At 39.4% G+C, this 22,360-nt stretch overlaps 1 protein-coding gene and 2 long non-coding RNA genes across 5 annotated transcripts; all 3 read left to right on the top strand.

Annotated features, from left to right (window-relative positions):
* The first annotated feature begins 13 nt into the window (after positions 1-13).
* CZH9orf85 (chromosome Z C9orf85 homolog) lies at positions 14-13,777 on the top strand. 3 transcript variants are annotated; one of them, XM_023944787.2, is made up of 5 exons: positions 3,985-4,068; positions 4,406-4,478; positions 10,093-10,199; positions 12,428-12,541; positions 13,328-13,777. In XM_023944787.2, exons 1-5 carry the CDS (start codon positions 4,061-4,063, stop codon positions 13,503-13,505), a joined length of 480 nt encoding a protein of 159 aa, XP_023800555.2. In that variant the 5' UTR covers positions 3,985-4,060; the 3' UTR covers positions 13,506-13,777. The 3 variants fall into 3 exon arrangements, with proteins under 3 accessions (XP_086725475.1, XP_023800554.2, XP_023800555.2); XM_086869349.1 differs by lacking the exons at positions 3,985-4,068; positions 4,406-4,478 and adding an exon at positions 14-197; XM_023944786.2 differs by lacking the exons at positions 3,985-4,068; positions 4,406-4,478 and adding an exon at positions 193-516.
* LOC147648198 (uncharacterized) lies at positions 1,766-2,549 on the top strand. Its single transcript, XR_015281067.1, has 2 exons — positions 1,766-1,853; positions 2,507-2,549. It is a non-coding gene; the product is annotated as an uncharacterized LOC147648198 (long non-coding RNA).
* LOC147648197 (uncharacterized) lies at positions 6,883-8,287 on the top strand. The gene is made up of 3 exons (XR_015281066.1): positions 6,883-7,004; positions 7,318-7,579; positions 7,991-8,287. It is a non-coding gene; the product is annotated as an uncharacterized LOC147648197 (long non-coding RNA).
* Positions 13,778-22,360: the final 8,583 nt, after the last annotated feature.

Here is a 22,360-nt window from a genome sequence, read left to right as displayed (position 1 = left end):
CGGGCCTCAGCGCCAATGGGGGCGCAGCCGCGGCGGCGCCGCCCAGCGCGGGCGGGCCCGGGAAGCGGTTCCGGGGCAGGCGGCGCCGGCCGGCGATGAGCTCGGAGCGGGGGAACGTGTCGCGCACGCGGCCCCAGCGCCACCAGAACGCGCGCGCCTTCAAGAACGACAAGTACGACACCAGCGCCCGGCGAAAGGTAGGCGGGACCGGCCCGGGCCGGCCCGGGGGGCGCGCGGCTCTCCCAGCGCCAGAGGCCGCCCCTCTGCGGGCCACGCAGCGCCTGAGGCCGGAGCGGCGGGAAAGGTTTCTTACCGAAGGCAGGGGCAGGTTCCTCTCTGGCTCTGAAGCCGTGCCCTGGTCCTTGTGAGGTCCTGAAAGCCTTCGGGGTGGCAAACGAGGTCAGGATGCCGAGGCACGGTTTGAGCGATGGGGACAGCTCTGGCCCGGGTCCACCCGCACCAGGCACAGCGCTGCTGAGAGAGAGTCGTAGCACGACCTTTCAGACAGTTGTCACTGTAAGCAAATGCGTAGTCTGAAACTTCAATCATACTTATGACATAAAAGGAACTAGTTAAGCCAAAGAATTATTAAGAGGAGAACTGAAATAAAGTGCTTGCATTTGTGCAGTAAGTGCAGTAATTAAATGTTCTATGGCGCGTTACCCATATGACTTCTTGAAAAGCCTTCTTAAGGTTGGTGATTATGTGGTCATAACTCAGAAATCTTGATGTTTTGAGAGCGTAGTTTGAACAATTTTCTCCTATCACGCATAAATAACCAGCTTTTATCTGTGTACTTTTGAGATAACTTTCGTGTGTACTTTAATTTCTTTAAAAAAAAAAACCGGGGGCTCTTCTGGTTAGTTAAATAGAAAGGTGTCTTCAGCTAGTCTTTCAGCACTTTTGCTACAAAAGTTATCATCTTCACTCAGTTTCAGAAGACTGTTTTGTCTTTTTTTGATTCTAAGCGAGCAAAGGGAAATGGTATACAATATATTCTTGAAATAAGATCTGTGCTTGTAGCTTTGATAACATAATATGTGGAAGGGGCTGAAGAACACCCGGTGTGTCTGAATAGTAACAACACCAAAGTGGGATGTTTCATCTTGCAGGCTAAACCGAGAGGTGACTAAACCAAAACAGAGGATGAATAATCTAGGAGAGTTTATCTGGTGCTATTGCTGTCATATCAGTATCCCTGACTGGGTTGTCAAAAAGAGCTGGGAGGAAGGGAAAAACTAGTAAGTTAAAGCCTTGATGCCAAAGAGGGAAGTTTGGGGTTTTTTGTCAATTTGTTTTTGTTGGGTTTTGAGATTTTTTTTTAGGACTGGTTCTGCAAGTTGAACAGGCTGCTTTCCTGGGATTCTAAGCAGTATTATTTGTTGTGTGAGTCACTGAATGACCTCTGATAGGAGAGTATTTTATGTCTGGGTAGAAACATACACACAAAAAAATAACCAGTAGAGAGCTGGTCTATCAAAAAAGTTTTCAAAGAGAAACTGAATTCTGGTATCAGTTGTGTAACGGAAATAATTGCTTTAATACCCACATGGCTGTTTTTCTGTTTTTGTTCCCTTTGAGAATAATTTATGTCCTATAGCTCTGGCTACACAGTATCATGCACTCAAATAAATATATATATTTTTATATATATAGCCAATATATATATTTTTATTTATATAGCCAAGATTTGCTGTGGACATCAACTTGTGTTTTATTTTATTTCTATTTCAAGCAAATTATTTATTTTATCTCTATACCTGCTGGCTCATGGAGAGGGCTGAGCGTGTGGCAGTAGCATCCTGAAGAACACATTTCCTGTTCTGGGGTTAGATAAAATTAGGTAATGTTAGGTAAGTGCAAAGGATTCATTCCTTTTTCTTAGGGCATACTGTCATGTACAAATTCAAGTCCTAAGGTATTGCCATGTTTTAGGAATTACATTCCCCAGTTCCAAACGAAACACTCTAAACCATGCATCACTCACTCACTCACTCACTCACTCACTCCTCACTCGCTCACCCTTCACCCTACCTCTCTCCCTGCACAGCCTCAGAGAAGAGAATTTGAGGCACAAAAGGCAAAGATCACAGGTTCAGATAAGGACAATTTACTGGAAACAGCAAATGAAATAAGAAAGCAAACAGTAACAGCAGTAGTGTAGAAGAGATGATTCACACACAAGCTTTCACTTTGTGGGACCCCTGGCAGTACCAGACCCACACCATGCTATTTGACCTGGAAGGGATGCCTCCCCCAATTCTTGGAAAATGATGTGAGGTGGTATAGAATAACCTTAATGTCCTAGCCTGGAAAAATTAACCCTGGCTTGGCCAGAAGTGGAACGGGGATACACAGGGGTCATTATAATGATGACTAGCCCCATTTCTGCTGTTTGTGAAATTTTAAAGAAGTTAGACTAGCAAAGATTAAGTGGCGAATAATGTCATAGTTTAGATACGGACTATGCTGAATACTGTCAGTTTTGCATCTCTGTCTTTTATAGTCCTGGATGATCAGATGTGTCACGGATCTTCAATGTGTGATAAGGAAAAGGAAGAAATCAGAAATTCTACCACAGAGACTGATACAGGAGTGGAGCTTACTCTTTTCTACCTCTCATTACTTCAGTAGATCAAAGGAATGCTTAAAGCTTCTCAAACAGGGTGGATCGCCTGTAAATCACTGTTAAACATTTCGTATTTGGCCTGTCTACTGTTGTACACTGTCCAATGCAATATTATCTTGAAAGGCTGCAAAATGTTTATCAGCTGAAAATTTGAATCCTGCTGCGGTTGTGCACTGCATTAGCAACGTTGAATATTTACTATAATAGATTGAGGTTGTACAGCGGGTGGAGTTGAGGTAGTTAATTATAGTGTTATTGCTGTTTCTCTCAGTGAAGCAGTATCTGCAGAGGAAATTGATCTAATAGTATTTTGAGTTTTCTCTGCTGGCAGTCATTATCCAGTTGGTTTGTTGTTTTTTTGAAATGTTTTGCGCTCTTTGTCTGACACTGACCATGTAATCCATTTTCTAATCTTCAAGGCCACAGGTCTGATTACGTGAGAACATGCTAGAAGATCCATCTGTCTTTTCTCTAATGATCAGTCTTTACTACAGCATTACTAGAGCATTGTTCTGAGATAGGCTTGTTGTGGTGAAATATCCTTGCAACAAAATACACTGCCTCCCTACTGTATTTGGGGAACAGTCTACAACAGTGCTGGAAAAGTTTGCATCTTAGGATGACCTGAAGAAGGAGTAGCCAGGACAGGGTAAGATGCTGTCTTGTTAGTTATTGAAACTTGGAATTGTTTATGGGTGTTTGCATTACATGGTATATTCCAGAATAGCTCTTTGCAGCACCAAGCTGAGGAATATACATTATGTTATATGAATATACATTTTATGTAAAGTATATTACATAAGTCTTCATGGAAGCTGCAGTAGTTCTAGAAATGAAAGCAAATATAATTTAATGAGAACATTTAGAATCCCATTGTAGTAAGATGGTAAACCACAAAGTGATTCATATTTACACTCAAATGACTGATTAGTTTCTACATTTCTCTCCTTTCATTAAGTACATCTAAGATGATAATCCACATTTCCCTAAACTTTATTACCTCTGAACCTCAGCTTTACCACAGTGTTAATGTCAGTTACTTTTTCAGCTTGGTGCATGGATAAATCACTTGTTTTAGTGGAAACACTGGTTGAGACTGTGAGAGAGCAATAGAAAGGGAACAACTGAATATAGAGCTTAAATGCTGAGTCAGTAATCATATTTTGAAGCGCAGAAGGGAGATAAAGATAAACTGGTGGCTGACTGGAAATGTTAGATAACCGTATTGCAGTTTTCTTAGATAATGTTCTTGCTGCAATGTAGAGTAGCTTGGTAGGCTGAAGTCTACTCTCTAGCCACTGCTGTCACTCTGGGTTCAGAAGTACATTCAGTCTTGGGTTGTAGCCCTTCATGTAGGGAGGACAGGAGCAAATATAACATCTGCTCAGGACTAACCCATCTCTGGAGGTGGAGCAGAGAGTGAGAGAAAGAATGTGTGGGTAAGTGCAGGAAATGTTTCTGGTGTGTGTGTGTTTATGTGTCTTTGTGTATTTTCCATTCTTTCTGGGGGAGATGGCGAGAGTCCTTCAGTGCTCGCTTAAATGCTGTCTCCATAGGTTGCTTAAATTTTGAAATACACTTGATGAGAAAATATCTGTAGAGAAAGGAATTTCAAGTAATGCTGATGCAATAACTGTGGGGGATAGTTTCACCCTGTGTAATGTATGTTGGAACCCTGAAATCTGGCATCAGTTTCACATTTGTCAGTCTGCACTGACTACTGTAACTGCTTTACTGTCATGCACTGGAGGTCCTGTGGAGTTTTGTTTTTCTCAGTTCAGGAAATCTTGCATTCATCCATGTGCTGCATTGGTCCTTGCTGATTGAAGTAGCATCACCTGTGTTTCTGGTAAGGAAGTTTATGGGTGGCATTAGCATTACACTCATTTACAACAGAATAGATCACTGATGTGTGCTCTGTCGAAGGCATCTGCTTTTAGTAGAGGAAATAAAAATACCCATAGTTCACTCATAATTAGAAGATTACAAACAGATGGTGAAGCTTCTTTGAAGCCCTGTCATTACATCTTACCTGTGAACACTTTAATGCTAGTTTTAGCTAGGGATTATTTTGTGTGCCAAGTTAGTAGGTGTAGGTGCGTTCGTTTAATGCATTCTGAACTGCTTTGGGCAAGTTGTTAGGTGATCTAATATTAGGTTACATGAGCAGAGGATGTTGGTTCATTAATGTACTGACGTACACTGACTGTGCATATAGCATGTACATGGCATATTTTGTGGCCTCATACCCTAAGACTGCTTAAGTGTGTTTGTATTGCTTAACTGTGATTTCCCTGCAGAATATATAGACATACTGTAAGCACTGGATGAGTTGCACTTGTCCTTGGAGCAAAGAGAGAGCTGAAGAGAGAGCTATTGGCTGAAACATGGAAGTGAGCATAAAGAAAACCACAGAGAAACCACCACAACAGAAAATCTAACACGTTGGAGTAGTTTTCATGCCAAGAAATTGATTTGACACCAAGAAATTAATTTCAAGCACTACCTCCTATTTGTGTGTGACGGCCTGACTACCTGCATAAAAGCTGTGTAGAAAAGTTGGAAAAGAATAATGAAGTTTACGAGCCTTTTTCAGGGTTTCATGTGGGTTGTTGGGTTTTTTAATACCCTTAAGGGAAAGCAAGCTATTAAATGGGCAAAAGAAAGAAAATACAATTTGTGAAAGTTTAATTAATATACAAAATATATTAGAAAGTAAATATTAATAGGAAAGGTAAGCACCAGAGGGATTTATTGGATTTTAATAATTACTTCCCCATTTTGACTGGGAACTGAGAAACAAAAAAAGTTTGTCTCTGATTTATTATTATTAGAACTTCTATCACATGTGTTTTTAGCAATTTCAAAAATCTGAAAAAACAGACTATTCAAATCTTTCATTAGGGACAGCTTTCTTCTTCAAGTCTGCATTGCTTTTGAAAGAGGTGTTTTGTGGGTTTTTATGGTCAGAGGAGATGCTGAATTAAGTGTAAAAGAACACAGTGAATTAGTAACCTGTTTTAGTAATGGCGGCATTTAAATATCATGACTTTTTTTTTTTTTTTTTCTGAGCAAAATAAATCTAAAACACAAATTAAACTCTGCTTTCTTTACATCAATCCATCATTCTCTGTTGATTTTCTAAACCAGCTGTCTGATAGGGTTGTAGAGTCTTAGCATCTCTTTGATTAGATGTGCTGAGCCAATGATTAATTACAATGCCCCATACTTGAGTTATCAAAATTGAGTAAAAAATACAGAAAATTGCTGAAGAGGAGGAAGATGTTGTATGTGTGCATCTTAGAAGGAGGAAATTAGAACTTCAAAGCTGTTGTCTTTCTTCCACGTTGTGACTTTCTGAGCAGATGCAATGTGATTTCGTTTTGAGTAGCTGTGTTAAGATTTGTGGTCTTAACATGTTGAAAAGTCCAGGCTTCTTTATGCCGGGATCAGGATGCTTAAAGTGATTTTTGACACACATAAATGGGATGATAGAATCATGTAAAGGTTTGGGTTGAAAGGGACCTTAAAGTTCATCTAGTTCCAAACCCCCAGTCAGGAGCAGACACACCTTCCTCTAGACCAGGGTGCTCACAGTCTCATCAAGTGGTCTTGAACACTGCCAATGGTGGGGCATCCACAGCTTTACTGGGGAACCTATTCCAGTGTCTCACCACTCTGACAGTAAAGAATTTTTTTCCGAAGATCTGATTTAAACCTACAATATTTCAGTTTGAGGCCATTCCCCCTTGGCCTCATCCTGTTGTAAAAGTCCCTCTCCAGCTCTCTTGTACCCCTTTGGTACTGAGAGGTGTTCTAAGGTCTCCCCAGAGCCTCTCTTCTCCAGGCTGAACAGCTCCAACTCTCAGCCTGCCTTCATAGGAGAGGTGCTCTAGTCCTGTGATCTACTTAGTGGCCCTTCTTTGGACTTGTCCCAACAAGTCCATGTCTTTCTTGTGCTGGGGGTCCCAGAGCTGAATGTTTGTGTGGTGTCTCACCAGAGCAATGTGAAGGGGCAGAATCACCTCCCTTGCCCTGCTGGCCAGATTTATGGGCTGCAAGCGCACACTGTCAGCTCAGGTTGAGCTTCTCATCCATCAAAACATAAAGTCCTTTTCTTAAGAGTACTCTGTCCATTCTCCACCAACCTTGTATTTGTGCTTGGGATTGCCAAAACCCGGGTTCAGGACCTTGCTCTTGGCCTTGTTGAACTTCATGAGATTTATACAGTTTCACCTCTCAAACCTGTCCAGGTCTCTCTGTACAACATCCCTTCCCTCCAGTGTGTTGATCACATCATACAGATTGGTGTCATTGGCAGCCTTTCTGAGGGTACGCTCAATCCCACTGTCTAAATGCCTTCTCCATGTCCTGGGTAAACAGGTCTTCTGTATCCTGTATCCCCCTTTGAAATGACACATATTTTCCCGAGTCTGTCTTTGATTGCTGCCATACCTAAAGAATCTTTTCTTCCTTATCCTTGATGTCTTTTGCCAGATTTATTTCTGCCTGTACTTTGGCTTTCTTAACCATCTCCCTTTGGACTTTTTGGGCAATTTCCCTGTATTCCTCCCAGACTGCTTTTCCCTGCTTATACCCTCTGAAAGCTACCTGTTTAAGTTTTTCCAGGAGCTCCTTGTCCATCCATGCAGGCCTCTCAATTTTCTTTCTGGATTTTCTCTTTGTAGGGATGCATTGCACTTGAACCTGAAGGAGACAACTCTTCAATATTGTCCAGCTCTTTTCGGCCACTCTTCCCTCCACAGTTCTATCCCATGGCGCTCTTCTAAGGAGTTCCTTGAAGATGCCAAAGTCTGCTGTCTTGTAGTCCAGGGTAGTGACCTTCTTCCCATACTCCTCACTGCCCCAAGGACCTTAAAATCCACCACTTCATGATCACTGCAGCCCAGGCTGCCCTTGAGCTTCACATTCACCAGCCCCTCCTTGTCGGTAAGAAGAAAATCCAGCACGGCACCTCTCCTTGTTGGCTCTTCTATCACTCAGAGAAGGCAGCTGTCATCAGTGCATGCTAGAAACCTCCTGGATTGACTGTGCCCTGCTGTACTGCCCCTTTCTCTCTGGCATCTTCAGCTTTTGGGGTGGTCAGTGTTCCAGTTTGATTGCAAAAAAGAAAAAGAAAAATGAAATGCATCACTATGTGATTGTGGTGTACTTAGGAGCCAGATGATAAGAGTATTGGGGTGGGGAAGAGCTTTATAAAGCTCCATAAATAATAACGATGCATATTTCCTTGTTCCATAGCAAATATTTAGCAGAATTTGTAATAGGCTTCCTGTTTGATGAACATTGGATTTGCTTCAGATGAGAAGTTTCTGAAGTAGTTTCTGTTTCATTCTTCAGGGTGTGCAGTCCTGAGCACAGGCTCTTGCATCCCAGGTGCCTTAGGCTTTGCTGAGCCTGCCCCTGCATCACTCTGTGGCACAGCTCCTGACCCCAGCTCCAGCCTGACGTCAGGATGTGTTAAGGGAAACACTGTCCTTTTCATTCAGGAAGCAAACTACTTCTTTGGGAAGACAACCATCTGCCTTCAGCTTAAGCTACTGCAGTCTTTTTTACATTCTCTGGCTTCTGCCTTAGCGACACTAGAACTAGCTGTTAACAATAAATGTATCTCTACCTGGAAAAATAAATTACACGGTTTGTATCTTACTGCCCTCCCACATTACCAATCAGTGTGAGTCAGGGGAGCGAGGGGGGAGCACTGGGAGCTTCAGGCAGGTTGTTGTTGGAAGCTCATGTGGGCTAAAGTGCTCAGAGCCTTACTTTGTGCTGGTCAAGTGATGAAAACAAGGCTTGTCTTTGAACTGCATGAATTTTGAAAGACTGAACACAGGTACTGCTCAGAGCAATTTGAATTGCAAGATACTGAATTGTGGGGTACTGAACTACCTTTAACAGATGTCTGCTGGGAGCTTACTGGTGATTTTCTTCTCTGAGAAGTTTTGCACATTAAGCAATTGTTTGTATATTTTTGAAAATATATTCATGATGCATCAGAACCACAGCTTTCTGTATTCAATATTCAAGCAGTATGCAAAGCATTGCTTGGTTGGCTTCTTAATATGCCAAGTCTGTATTTGATAATTTAGAAAATAATTTTCTTTTAACTGAAACAGCCAGAAAGCACCACACATTCAGTTAACCACACCACAGAAAAACTCACACTGGATGTGGAAGTTTAATAAAAAAGGAGACAGTGGAACACTAGTCCCAGAGTATAGTTTCACTTGAAGGTAGCATCTCCTCTGCCATACACATTTTTTGGAATCGAATAAGATGCTGTCTTTTTAAAGCTTGGCTTTTCGGTCTTGTGTATTGAAATCGAGCTTTGTGGAATAGTAAGAAGCTCTTGGGGGGGTCACAAAAGCGGGAAATTACTTCAGAAGATGCTGTATTCATAGAATAACTTTTTTGTCCTGTTCACTTGTGTAAGAATAACATAAATTTTAATCCAAATTAATTCAGAATCACTCCTTCTAGGTATGCTAAGAAGTAGATGTGGTTTTATTAATGCAGTGTTGATTTGGTAGCCATTTTTAAACTATCTGAAAGAATACATTTTTTATTATATGCCTTTTTAAACCATTAAATTTCTGCTTTTAAATATCTGAATTAATATGAACACCCATGTGGTAGACAACAGTACTGCTGGCATTCTTAAATAGAGAAGAAATAAAATTAGATTGAGCATACAAGGTTATAGCTTGTTATTTAAAATAAGAGTGTGGTTTGGTACTGTTTCCCATCTCAGAATAATGTCTCTTGTGCAACTACTGCTGGCCAATTGATATTTTATATTTCTGAGAAAGCTAAACACAAAATGTTGTAGGAGATAGTAAGGTAAATTTTTCATTGTCTCAAAAATATAGCATGGTTTAAATTACCATTTTAAAGATTTGATCTTAGGTGCAGAGAGGAAAAATGTTTCTCATAAAGGAAGGCTAGGATTAAAGAGAGACTGAATAATTTGACTGCATATCGTGGATTCTACTTTATTGTTATCTGAGGAGAAATCCTGAGACTATTTAAACTATGCAGTATAGAGATAGCTTGAGCAATAGTAAGTTAAATGCTAAATCTTGTAAGTTATTTGGACAAAACCTGTGTGTTTCAGGGCTTATCTCTCCTTAAATCCATTTTGTAAAATGTCTAGAGATGAAAAGAATAAAGTACCTACAGTAATCAATTATCAACAATATAATAACAAAAAGAAGTACCACTATTAAGAACATTAGAATCATCATCAATCATCATCTAGTCTTTAACCTCAAGATACTCTTTATTGAATAAAATTTCTAGACAAATGTATATGAAAGGCTTAATGTTAATATCAAGCAAACATATTTGTAGTACTGTATAAATTATATAATAAATCTTTCTAAGCAAGATTTTACTCTTGACTGCAGGTAATCTTCAATTTATTTTTTTTTTTACTTATTCAGAAAATAAATGCTAAGCTTCATGATGGAGTGTGTCAGCATTGCAAAGGTATCTTGGAGTGGCGAGTAAAATTCAGAAAGTACAAACTACTGACAAAACCTAAAAAATGGTGAGTGAAGATACTTTTTCTTTATTTTTGATTGTGTAGATTGTGAGCTTTGGGAAAATATTCTGGCTTTGGAAACTCACAAGAAGAAGCTGCTATTATGCAACATTTTTCAAATGTGGAGTCTGCAATGACAACATAAAGGCAATGTTAATTTTCTAATTCATAAGTCTTTTATCTTAAGCTTTTGGGATGAAGACACAGAGGAAAAGCAACTGCTTCCCTCTGCTGTTAAAACTGGTTGAACTGTGGACCTGTAAGTTTCCAAGACCATCAGTGTGTCCTCCTGAACAAAAAGTCAAACCTGACCCTGTTGTAACACAATTTTCTAAGGTCTTGTTTCATGTCTGTATTAGAGGGATCTGCACATCTCTCAACTTCTGTGCTTTGGTAATGTTTGCAATACATGCATTTCATTACCTCTTAGCATGTTTGCTCCTTTTCTGTAAGAAATTTTGATCCTAAGTAGTAAATGTTGCCATTGTTTCCACAGAGTTCTGTATTGTATATACAGAATATGTATGTATATCTGCAGAATATGTATGTATATCTGGTTTTGTATAACTGTATAACAAAGATGATAAATATTTCAACCTATCACAAACATATAAATTATTTTAGTTTTCTGAAGGAGATGCTCTCTGCTTCCTTCTTATTAGATCAGTTGCAGGAGTCCTTACCCTCCTGTGCTAGCAGACACAGCCAGTGCTCCAGCAATGAAACATTGAACTCAGAGAAACTCACAACTGGGTTGTGGTGCACAATACACCCAGGTTTGTCGCAGTAGCTTGCATTTTGGTATTAGTGATATGTTTCGCCCTTTTGTGTAAAAAGTACCTTATTGTGTAGAAGGCTTGTTGAATAAAAAATACACATTCTGTGCACCACAGACAAAGTTGGATTTTGTAGTTTTTTAACTCTTTCTCAAATGACTATGTGCATCCTAGGTTTTTTTCCCAGAGGGAAGAAAGCAGGCAAAGTTTCCATGTAAATCATGGAAGCACTGGAAGTAGAAAAAGTGGCACTGTAGAGCAGCAGCTTGTAACAGAATATGTGATGTTCTCCCTCATATTTTTGAACGAGGAAGCTGTGCTTCAGAGTATTCTAGCTTTACAGGTGGTGATTTCTAGGCCATCAGTACAATGGCTGGGTTAGCCACTGTTCTGAGATGACAAGATTGTGAAAATTTTCAACAGATGAAGCTTCTGGGTAAAGGAAAAGCTTAATAGACATTAAAAATGTGACAATTAAAAAAAGAAAAAAAAAAAGAAAATAAAGAAAAATAATTCTTTATTTCACAAAAGATGGGAATGGAGAACTTCTCTGTACCTCAACTTTTAGTTTTTTAACATCTTTAAGATTGAGTGTTAGTACAACCACAATTTTTCCTACCTTACTTGTATTTTGAGCATTTAATTATTAGAAGGTAAACTATTTTTGAAAAAATATATAAATTTGCCTCACATTGGTAGTCCCCCTGTTTGGTATGAAAAAGTTTGGGAAGAACTTTTGAGGGCATGACAACCAAGAAAACTACTTTCAAGACAGCAGCATTACATGGGGTATATTGTTCTGGGTTATGTTCTCCAGAGATACAAGGCTTTAGAAATGTCAGCTGAATGTTAATCCACAGAATTTTGGAAATTGCTAAGTCTACAGAATTTTATCTTATTTTGAAAAAGGATAGCCCATGCCCTCTGCCTTATTAGATTGAGAATTTATTTGTTGAGAAGCCTGTTCTATGGAGACTTTTGTTCACAGAAAACAAAGTCTAGCACGGACTAGTTTATACTCTGAGAAGTTCAAGAGGAAGTCATTACAGTGTTTGAACTGAAAGCTTTTTATTTGTGAAGTCCATGGACTTTTTTATGCCATATGCTACTTTTATCATTAAACCAGACGTTAACTTTTAAAATAAAAACTACCTAGTGAAATGAATGGAAATGTTTCTTTTGTCAACTTAAATATAAAATTCTTAATTTAATTTTTCTTTTTTGGTACTTGTTTTAGTAATTCTTTCTGAGAAAAGTATGGGGGAAGGGTGAACTGCAATGATTTTGATAATGCTACTTGATAAAATACCCTTTCATTTGAAACCAGCCTAAAATGTGTTGTTCCTCTTTCATGGAGTATTTGTTCCTCTTTTGTATATTTGTGTATTGTATTTGAACACAGAATGTTTAGTAAGTGTTCACGATATTTTTTTACTCATGTTTTCTTTCTTTTCACAGTGTGAAGTGCCTCCAGAAGACTGTAAAAGATCCTTATCATATAATTTGTCGACCATGTGCTAGTAAACTAGAAATCTGTGCTAAGTGTGGGAAAGAAGAAGAAATAGTAATTCCGTAAGTAGCTCATAGGGGGGGCATCGTTTCAGTCCTGTACTGATAATTCCCCTTGTAATAAGCCTTGTTTGGAAACTGCCAAGAAGTTGTTGTACTTTATGCATATTCTCAATAATCCCAACATAAGTCAGTAGGAGTTGTTTTCTTTGCTTTGTTCAGATGAAACTAGGGGTGAAATGTTTATTGATGTTAGTGGGGCTGAGCCAAAAAACATCCCACTTGGATAAGACATTTTAACACCAACGGGTAAATTGTGTATCTTCTTAAGAAAAAAGCTCTTCAAAACAGGTCTTGGTGTAGAGCATCGTAAAATATACACAAGCCACTTAGCTGTTTGCATTTTGTCTGCCACTTGATAACTGACAGAAGGACTAAACAAGGACTGATATTGAGCACAGTTACCACAATATATTTAGCTGGCTTTTGACTTTTTTACTGGCATTCTCTCTTTATTGAGCATGATACACAAAACATTAATTCACTAGTTTGTGACAACAATTCAGCAATTGCTTACTTGGTCAAGCTGTTCAAATTTTATTTTTCTTTCTTTACAGTCTCTTCTGTACTCAGTAATTTTTAATGCATACTTTATTGTGTTTTGTGTCCTTCCTATTTAGTGTGAAGTAACTTTAGGGCCTTTTATTGCCCCTCTCTTCCTTCTTCCCACCTCCTGCTATCTTCCATTCTACATTGGGATGGAATGCCAGGAGGATATTCTATCCCCTGTGCCATTTCTGTTTTAATTCCAGAAGTGGGTGGTGATAACATCCCTTTTGTTTTCTACAGGATTGATAAAGGACAAGACAGAACTGAGAGTGAGACTTCTAAAAATGGCCAAGAGACCAGTAAATTGAAGGATGAGCTGGATTTTGATACAAATTTCAGTAGTGCAGACAGTGATGAAGATTCTGATGTGCTTGAAGAACGATTAAAAAGTATGAATTTTGAAACGACAGAGATCTAAGAAGCTGTGTTTATACAAGAGATTATATGCAACCAATGCCTGCCTTAAACTGCTCCAAGCCCTGATTTGACATCTAAGGTCCTTGTATGAAAATATTGGCACTGTGTATGATGATGATGCATGTGGGGATTTGTATTAATACACATTTCTGTGTATTAGGAACAGAATTTCTTTGAAAATATTCAGTAATTTGTAAGCATAGTTATTTATTTCATACATGTAACAGCTTCCTGTTTTTATGGAATAAAGCCTCTTTGTGTAATTGCTTGAAATTCAGTATTATGTGACCATTGGAAATACTATTGCTACCTGGAAATCTACATGGAATTCCAGAATAAACACAGGTAGGAAGAGCTAAAGCAGCTGTAATGGTTTTCTGAAGGAAGAACTTGCAACATTCTGTCAATGAGTTTCCAAATGGGGTCTTTCCCTTATGCCTGGGATGTTTCCTTGTTTTCTTTTTTTTTTTTCTGCGAAAAAGAAATGAGTGCATAAATGCCATCACCAATACAGTTCATGAACAGTTAACGCTTATTTACCATGTATAAGTATGCATTCCAGATTTGTGACCTTGTTGCTACCAATGTTTTGTAAAGAAAAAACCTGCAGACTTTAGAATTTCTCATAACTGGTCTCACACTTTCTTTTCATTTTCAGAATTCCCAGATCCACCTGGATCTGATGTAGTTTTCTCTGATATGAAAAGACTTGCATAGTGGAGTGTGGCTTACAGAGTTTATATTACTCCCTTCCCAGTTTCTATTCCATTGTTGATTAAGCTGTACAAAGAACTTAACTGAAATTGCAGTAACTGTCTTTACTGGGTTCAGGATGGTTTGTTTCCTTCTATATTATCTTCTTGCTCTTTATACCTAACTGACAGTATGTATAGACATTAACCTGTGACAGTATGCTATGCCACGTGTGCTTTGGTACTTCGCCTCATTTGCAGTAGTGAGCATGGAAAAACTTGTTTCTCAAACTATGTTTTTCAAGTGCTCTGTGAGGAAATTCAGCTCTGAGATTGTTACCCATCCCTGGACTGGAATTAAAGAAATACTGAAACTTAATCTTTTAAGTGCAGATAGGCACCCCATGTCTGTCCTGTGAAGCTGGAAAACACCTAGAGGGGTTCAGTGGCAGAAAAAGAGGTTGTCAGGTGTGTTCAGAAGTGTTGAATCTGAAGGTCATGTTTCACTGACAGATAAGTCCTCCCAACAGGACAGCAGTGACATCTGACTTAGTGTCACATCTGTTGTCCTGCCAGTTGACGTCAACAAGGGCAGAGTAAACAAGGAATATCCCATGCACACACATGCTGCAGATGACCAGGTAGGAGGCTGGGTAGAAGGCAGTTAATAAGTAATCTGGATTTAGTTTCAGAAAGGGTCTCTCTGAAGGGGAAAGCATGACTGTTACCAAAAATGAACTCGGCTTTTAAAAATTACATATGTATGGGAAGTGTTCTTCCACTTGGAAAAAATTGTAACAGCCTTGTCCTTTGTCAAAAGGTGAAAGGAAATCCTGGAATGGTAGGAAAATATGAGGGAACTGGCAGGAGCTGTACAATGAAAAAATAAGGGGAAGAATTCTCATAGTGATGACACAACCTGTCAGTACCAGGAGTGAGCAGAGCAACAGAGATAAACGATGTGTTGCAACACAGTGCAAAAATGTTTGTACAGAGGGAAAGTCCTCTGGTCTTCGTGCCACACTCCTGCTGCTCTGTTTGGAGCTGGTACTAGAGCTGGTGACACTTTGCTGTGCGTGAACACAGTTACAGAGGTGGCTGGCTGGTGTTAGTCCAGCCTATCTGAAGATAGGCTGTATCTTCATCTGAAGAACTATCTGTTTTTGGTTCTGGCAAGCCTTCTGTCTATTTGTAACTGTGGTTAAAGGATATACTGCTGGAAGTCATTTCTGTTCCATCTTAAACACCGTTTAACATGGTGGTTGTGAGTCAGCTTACAAAATGGCAGCGTCACAAGGGAAAAGGAGTTTGCATTTTACTGAAGACGCTTCTAACATGAGTAAAAGGAACAATTGTAATTTTCTGGTTTAATTTCGATTGAAAATTAGGATCTATTTGGAACTGTTTTAAGCTATTATAACTCATAAGAGTTATGAATAGTGGGGGTTTGGTTTTCTTGTATCTTTTTGGGGAACTTACTGAACAGTGGATAATGCAGGAGTGGGATCTCTTTAAATGCTGATCTTCAGTAAAATAAATAAATGAGAATATTTTTTAAAAAGAAAGGAGATCAAAAGTCAGCAAAGTTTTTTTAGATCTTCAGGGTAGTCATATAAATGGAATAATTTTCAAAGGTTTTTAATTGAGATTTTGAAACCATTCTACCTCTTCCTTTCACAAATTGCAATGAATTGGTGTCTAAATATTAGAGGAAATAAAAATACCACAGTGCCTGTGGGGTACTGAGCTGCAGTTTAAACAGTATGAATGGTTGAGGGTTTGTCCAGACCTTGCAGTGCCTCACCAAATACAGTACTGAAGAAGAAAATGGTAGATGTTAATTAGTCATCTGAAGAATACTTGGTGCATCACTAGTGATGCAGCGATGTTGCTGACAGTTGAGTTCCTGTTACCAGATTGCCCTTAGGAGTGTCATTTGTCATGGCTCAACACTGAAGTAATTAGTTAGATAGTGGACTGCCGGTATGTGTGAGGTAGCATGCCAGGTGATTCTTAATCCACAAAGGGAAATGCTCATCATAGGCTGGAGCTGCCAGAACTCAACATGGTTGGCTCGTACACGTTTCTGGAAATCAAATTGCCACGTATAAGGATTTCATTGCATTATGAGAAGAGTCTGATATGGACAGTACGACGTCCTAGCACAATTCCTTACTGATCTCTCAAAGTTCACAGGCATCTCTGAGACATCCTGTCATCAAATGTTTTGAAGGATCAGGTAATGCAAAAAACATTTGCCCCATGATTTACCTCCAGGTTTGCATGGGCTGGGCTCTTCTTGTCTTGGCTACTGATTAATCTGTATTCCTCTATAATACTCTAGTAATACCAGCCTCTGAAGGTTTAAAGGACTACCGGTTAATTAAGAAAAATACAGCTTGCTTTCTCCCTATAATGGGCATGTACTTGGATGTTGAGATGTAAATCATAGCATTAGCAAGGAAAATAGAAGAAAATGTAGCAGGTCATCCAATGTGAGCCACCTTGTAAACGTCTAGCCCTATAATTATGTATGTTTTCTTTGTTTAGGAGTTCTGGTAAGTGAATGTATGCCGGTAGAAAACGCAAAACTAAGTACTTATTGGAAGCGTCAGCCTGAGTTAGAGAGTTAATGAGGAAAGCTTTGTAAGTGACACGGAGAGATGCTTTTCATTATCAGCTCTTTAGGGAGCTGCTCACGAAAACTGCCAACCTTTCACTTAATTCTCCTGCCTACCTTGCATCTGAAAGCTAATACAATTCAAAACTCTTTGTGAAAAAGAAGGTATGAACTCTGCTCATCACATACAGTGAGTTTGTAAAGTAGGATTCCTGAACTTTGAAACAGCTGGAATGAGCTCTTTCTATGGCTTGGTGACACATTCACAGACAAATTACCTGTAACAGACTAGAAATAAAATATTGGTTTATTTCAGGTAGCAGACTTTTCTGTTGGGGCTCCTAAAATAGTCAAGATGAAATCACATAAACATGATTTTTTTATTTTTTTTTCTGAAGTCAATGAGAAAACACCTATTTGTAATTATAGGGGCAATACTCCTAATTCAGTCATCAATGATAAACTTGAATTTGTGGACATAAAAACAGGAGACAAAAGCATTAAGGTTTTACCTGGATCTCTCCTTGCATTTGCCTCTGACATAACTTCAGAAACCCAAATTGAAGGGATCAGATGTATTCTTATAAGTGCTTTGGAAACAGCACCAAATACTTACTTTAATAATTCGTTTTCAAACTGCAACAGAGAAGACCATGTTTTGTACAAAATCAAAGCCAATAAAAGGGTTTATGCCTGTTACACAATGGCAGCACTCACTTGAAATCTCTCTTTTTAGCATGTCTTGCATTTCTGGGCCTCAAGATTGTGTTATCTCTAATTCTTGCACTCGACTGGCAGTTTCCTTAATTTATGTGAGCAAATATGACACGTATCAAAACTAAATATGAAAAGTATCCAAAGGTTAATTATTTTAAAATGTATCAGCATGTAAACTTGTAGCATTTGTTGAATAATATGTAGTGGCAAAGCTACATGTGTAACAGTTTGAAATTTTTCCCCATTTTTCTTAATCTTCTTGACTATTTTGTTCCTTTTAGGGTTATTTTGTATCATCTTCCAACAGCCACAGCTCTGTGGAAGTTCCTTGCCATCATGAGAGCTTATGCAGCCTCTGACTGTCAGCAACAAGGTATTACTCCAGGTTATCCCCAGGAGAAGGAACAGAATGATGCCAGAACCATAAAACAAACTGCTCTGCTTTGTGGGTCCTCCTTGAGGTTGGACTGCACGGGCTTCATCAGACACAGGGGAAGCTGGTAGATCAGCTTCTCAGAAACAACCCCATAGCACCCCCACTACCAAAACCCGGCCATGAAAACCCAACACAAAGTGGTAATGCTTGTGAGCGAAATGTGTGAAATGAAATAAAGCCATGGGTCTTGGGAGAAAAGATGAAAAGGCCCTGCAATGTGTTTTTATAGTACTGGAGAAAGGTGGAATAATCCCAAACCTTCTGTATCCAAGGAAAAACAAGCCCCATGAAACCAGACAACTCCTATTCTTTTAAGCAACAGCAGATTTACTATTGCCTACATGACAAAGATTTTTTAAATCTCTGAAAATAGCTAATATCTCATTCTCCAAAGAAAATAACTCTTCGGTTGCAGCTTAGTCTTTCTGACAATAAGTTAGTGATGGAACCTTCCAGAATGGAACAATCTTTATGTTATAAAACTTACCTTATGCTTTAAAAAGATCACAAGAAATTTGTCTAGAGAATGTCTAGAAAGACTAAAAAGCTATTGCCATTATCTACCCATTTTAAGAAATTGTTACCTCAAGATTCAAGCCATCACAAAACTCCGCAGTGACCAGAACCTCTGAGCTATGATTTTTACTGTGTTTCAGCAGAAAATTTTCCTCAATTTTCAGTTTTTGTACTATTAACTGCTATAGTTACTCTGTAACTATATGAGTGGCATTTGGGTATTAGTAGTTCTGAAACTATGACTTCTCCTTTCAAGAAAGAATTGCATTTTGGGTCACCACATCTAACTGGTTGCTTCTTTCTCATCCTCATGATTGCACCTAAGGTCTACAGGACCAAGTACAGGTAGAGGCTGCCTATGTTACTTCCAAAAAATCACATCAGACACACTCCCCCCCAAAAAAAAAACAAACCCAAAAAACCAAAAAAACAATACCTGAAATGAAACAAAATGAAACCCAAAACAAACAACAAACAAACAAACAAAACCAAAAACAAACAAAAAATCCAAACAAAACCAAACAACCCCAAAAACAAGCAAACAAAACAACATCCCCCCTCCCCTTCTGTAGCACTTACCCAGGACACTTAGAATGAATCCTGTTGTGCATTCTTTTCCCTTGCCAGTAATGTGTGCCATTAATGAGAACAGTGTGTGGTTCTAGAGGAATGGTAATGCATATGGTTTAGTCTTTAAATGGAGAAAATGGCCTCTGTCAAATATCTGATGGTGTCAAGCAGGGCTGTCCAGCCAAGTTTGTCCAAAATGCCATTTAGAGGCAGAGGGTGGGGGGAAGGTGGGAAGAAGGGGAAGAGGGTGTGGCAGAAAACAACTTGTGAGTATGAAAGTACAGAAGTTCACACAGCCTGCACCTGCCTCTCTTCATCTCTGTACTCTTCAGCTGCCACTGTAATGTGCATGGAAATTATTCAATATAATAAACCTAGAGCTTTATCATAATTAGCCTGAAAACAAGTTGGTGTTTCTTGCCTCCCAGCATGTCAGCTGTGGTTTTCAGCAGGTTCCAAGGAATTAAATACCTTGTTGCTGTTTGAAATAGCTTAACTTTTGTAGAAATGAAAGCAATTTAAAGGAGACATTACAAAGGATGGTAATTACCATTCGGTAATTGTTCCTGGGGTCTAAATGGAAATGATCTAAAAAAGAGTGATTCAGATTAAGAATCCCACTCGTAGAACTGAAGCTAGACCTTCACAGTGACAAAACACTGTTATCACTACTTTACCTTTGTAATTTGATAAACCTTTTAGTGAGATTTTGTTTGGGATTTTTCAGGGGGTTCAGGAGGTGTTTTGGTTTTCTTTATATTAAAGCATTTTAACATTAGCTATCCTGTTGAATGTTGTTCTTCACAGAGCTACTGCTTAATAGCCGTAGCTCTGTGTTTTGTTTGTCTGCATCTGGGGAATGTGTTGTGGTTCAACCTGAGCCAGCAGTCAAGCCCCAGGCAGCTGCTTACTCACTGCCCCACCCACAGGATTGGGGAGAGAATCAGAAGGGGAAAGGCTAGGAAACTCGTGGGGTGAGATAAAGACAACTTGATAGGGAAAGCAAAACTCACACACACAAGCAAAGCCAAGTGAGGAATGACTTGACTGCTCCCCACAGGCAGGCCAGTGTTCAGCCATCTCCAGGAGAGCAGGGTCCCATCACCTATGATGGTGACTTGGGAAGACAAACACCATCAATCCAAATATCCTGCCTTTCTCCTTCTTCCCCCTACTTTATATACTGAGGATGATGGTCTGGAACATCCCTTTAGGGGATGTCAGTTTGTGTCACCTGTTCTGGCTCTGTTTCCTCCCAGTCTTCCATGCACCCCTACTTCACCACTGTGACAAAATGAAGAGCAGAGGGGCCTTGACTCTGTGTAACCTCTGCTCAGAAATGACAATCATCTCTGTGTTACCAACCCTGTGTTCAGCACAAACCCCAAACAGCCCCATGACAGCCACTGTAAAGAAAATTAATTCTACCCCAGCTGAAACTAGGACAGAATGCTGTGCTCCTTCTTGAAGGTAACTGATGCTACAAGGGAGCTTGATTTACTGATCTTGAGTAAACTCTGCTGGTAGTTAAATATATCTTCCCCAATTGATTTGACATCAAGATAGCCCTATGGGCTTCATGTTTGACACACTTTAATGAAGAATTAGGTTTGAATTTTTTCATTTACATTTAGAGGACTGCTTTGCTGTTTCATTGTAGAGAAGGCCCCCAAATCTATGTGACAGTTTTTGCTCCAGAGTATAATGCAAGCATAAATCATCTAGAGATGCACGAAGTCACAGAACTTATTTTTTTTTTCTCACTTACTAAGTGTGGAACGAAGAAAGCCGTACTGAAAATACCCCCTGTGTTTGCAAACTGGAACATTTGTTTGTCAGAGCCAAAGTACAGGCCTTTCTATTGCTGCTTTTACCGACGTCCTCACGTTTCTCTCTCGAAAAAGCTACCTTGCAACAACACCAGGTGTCACTCTAACAAAGTGAAAAAGTTCTCTTGCAAGTTCGCTTCACACTGCTCGGTGGTACACCAGGCTGGGTGTCTCGAAAGGGCTTTGCTTTCAGCCCCCAGAGCTGTCTGCCCAGCTTTTGTTTCACAGGGATGAGGCTCCCCTTGATCTGTGCACTGAGCTGACACCCAGACCATCTACACTTCTAGCGAGCTCCTGAGGGGAGGAGGCTGGAATCAAGGGCAGATACCTGAGCTGGAAATCCTGCTTTTTATGTGAAGTCCGTTTTTAGGAAAAGCTTAAAAGGCTGTACTTGCCAACCTGGCTAACCCACCTGCAGCTGCAGTAACACAAGTAAGCAGGCTGAGTCTCCAAAAGTCAGAGCTACTGACCTCATACTGTATGTTGGCCTCTTGTAATGTGAATATTTAATTAATTAGAACATGTGCACACAAATAAAATAAAACCCAAACCAACCAACAGAACACTGCACAAACAATAAGTTATACAAATCAATTTATTACATTTAGTTAGACTAAGGTCAACTCATTAATTTCCCCAGAAATCTTGGAGAATCTGGTGTAGGGTTGCTGAGAGAGAAAGAAGCCCGAAAATACTGCCAGCAAATGACATTTAACTGAGAGTTCTCATTTTCCACAGCAGCTTCTCAGGAGCACACCTGCACCTTTGCTGCTAGTTGAGAGGACATGGAGATGTGTGTCATGACCAACACAATTTTTAGTTTTCTCTTTAGTGAGCAAAAAAGGAAAAAAAAAAAAAAAAAAAGAAAAGGTGTAGGTAAAAAAAAAAGTCTGCCTTGCTGTAATGAATTCCTTCTCAAAAGTCACCTGCTCATTTACCATGGTGGACCAGCCATAACTAAGAACCAAATGCTCACACAGCTGCTTGCTAGCTGCTTGCTCTGCAGCATGGGAAGAGGAAGAAGAAAGGCAAGGAGACTTGTGAGATAATTACAGCTTAATAGAGACAGAAAATTGTGACCCAACCATAAATCTAATCCTAACCCTTAAAATAAAATATTAAGTAAAAAACGGATGTTGGGGCAGTGCAAATCAAAAAAGAGGAATTCACTTGCGACTTCCAGGAGCTGTTTAGCTGCTTCCAGAAAAGCAGGGCTTTGTCATGAGTAATACTTGTGGGCTGCTGTGAAGAAGGTCAGCTCCATGTCAACCAGACCCAATGCATTCACATACTGATTGTGCTTTCTGAATTGTTTCCATGTCACAGCAAACTCAGCTCTGAGTGCCAAAAATATAAATTATTGTAAAACTTTCAGTGCAGACCTTTGTTGACACACACTGAACAAGTTTGTAAGAAACTGTATCAACAATACACCTGGGGATCCATATATACAAATCTAATTAAATATTTGCCTCC

Source organism: Cyanistes caeruleus, chromosome Z, assembly GCF_971803275.1.
Source record: "Cyanistes caeruleus chromosome Z, bCyaCae1.hap1.1, whole genome shotgun sequence".
Taxonomy (NCBI): Eukaryota; Metazoa; Chordata; class Aves; order Passeriformes; family Paridae; genus Cyanistes; species Cyanistes caeruleus.
Note: the sequence above shows the minus strand (reverse complement) of the source record. Positions and strands in the feature narration are given on the sequence as shown.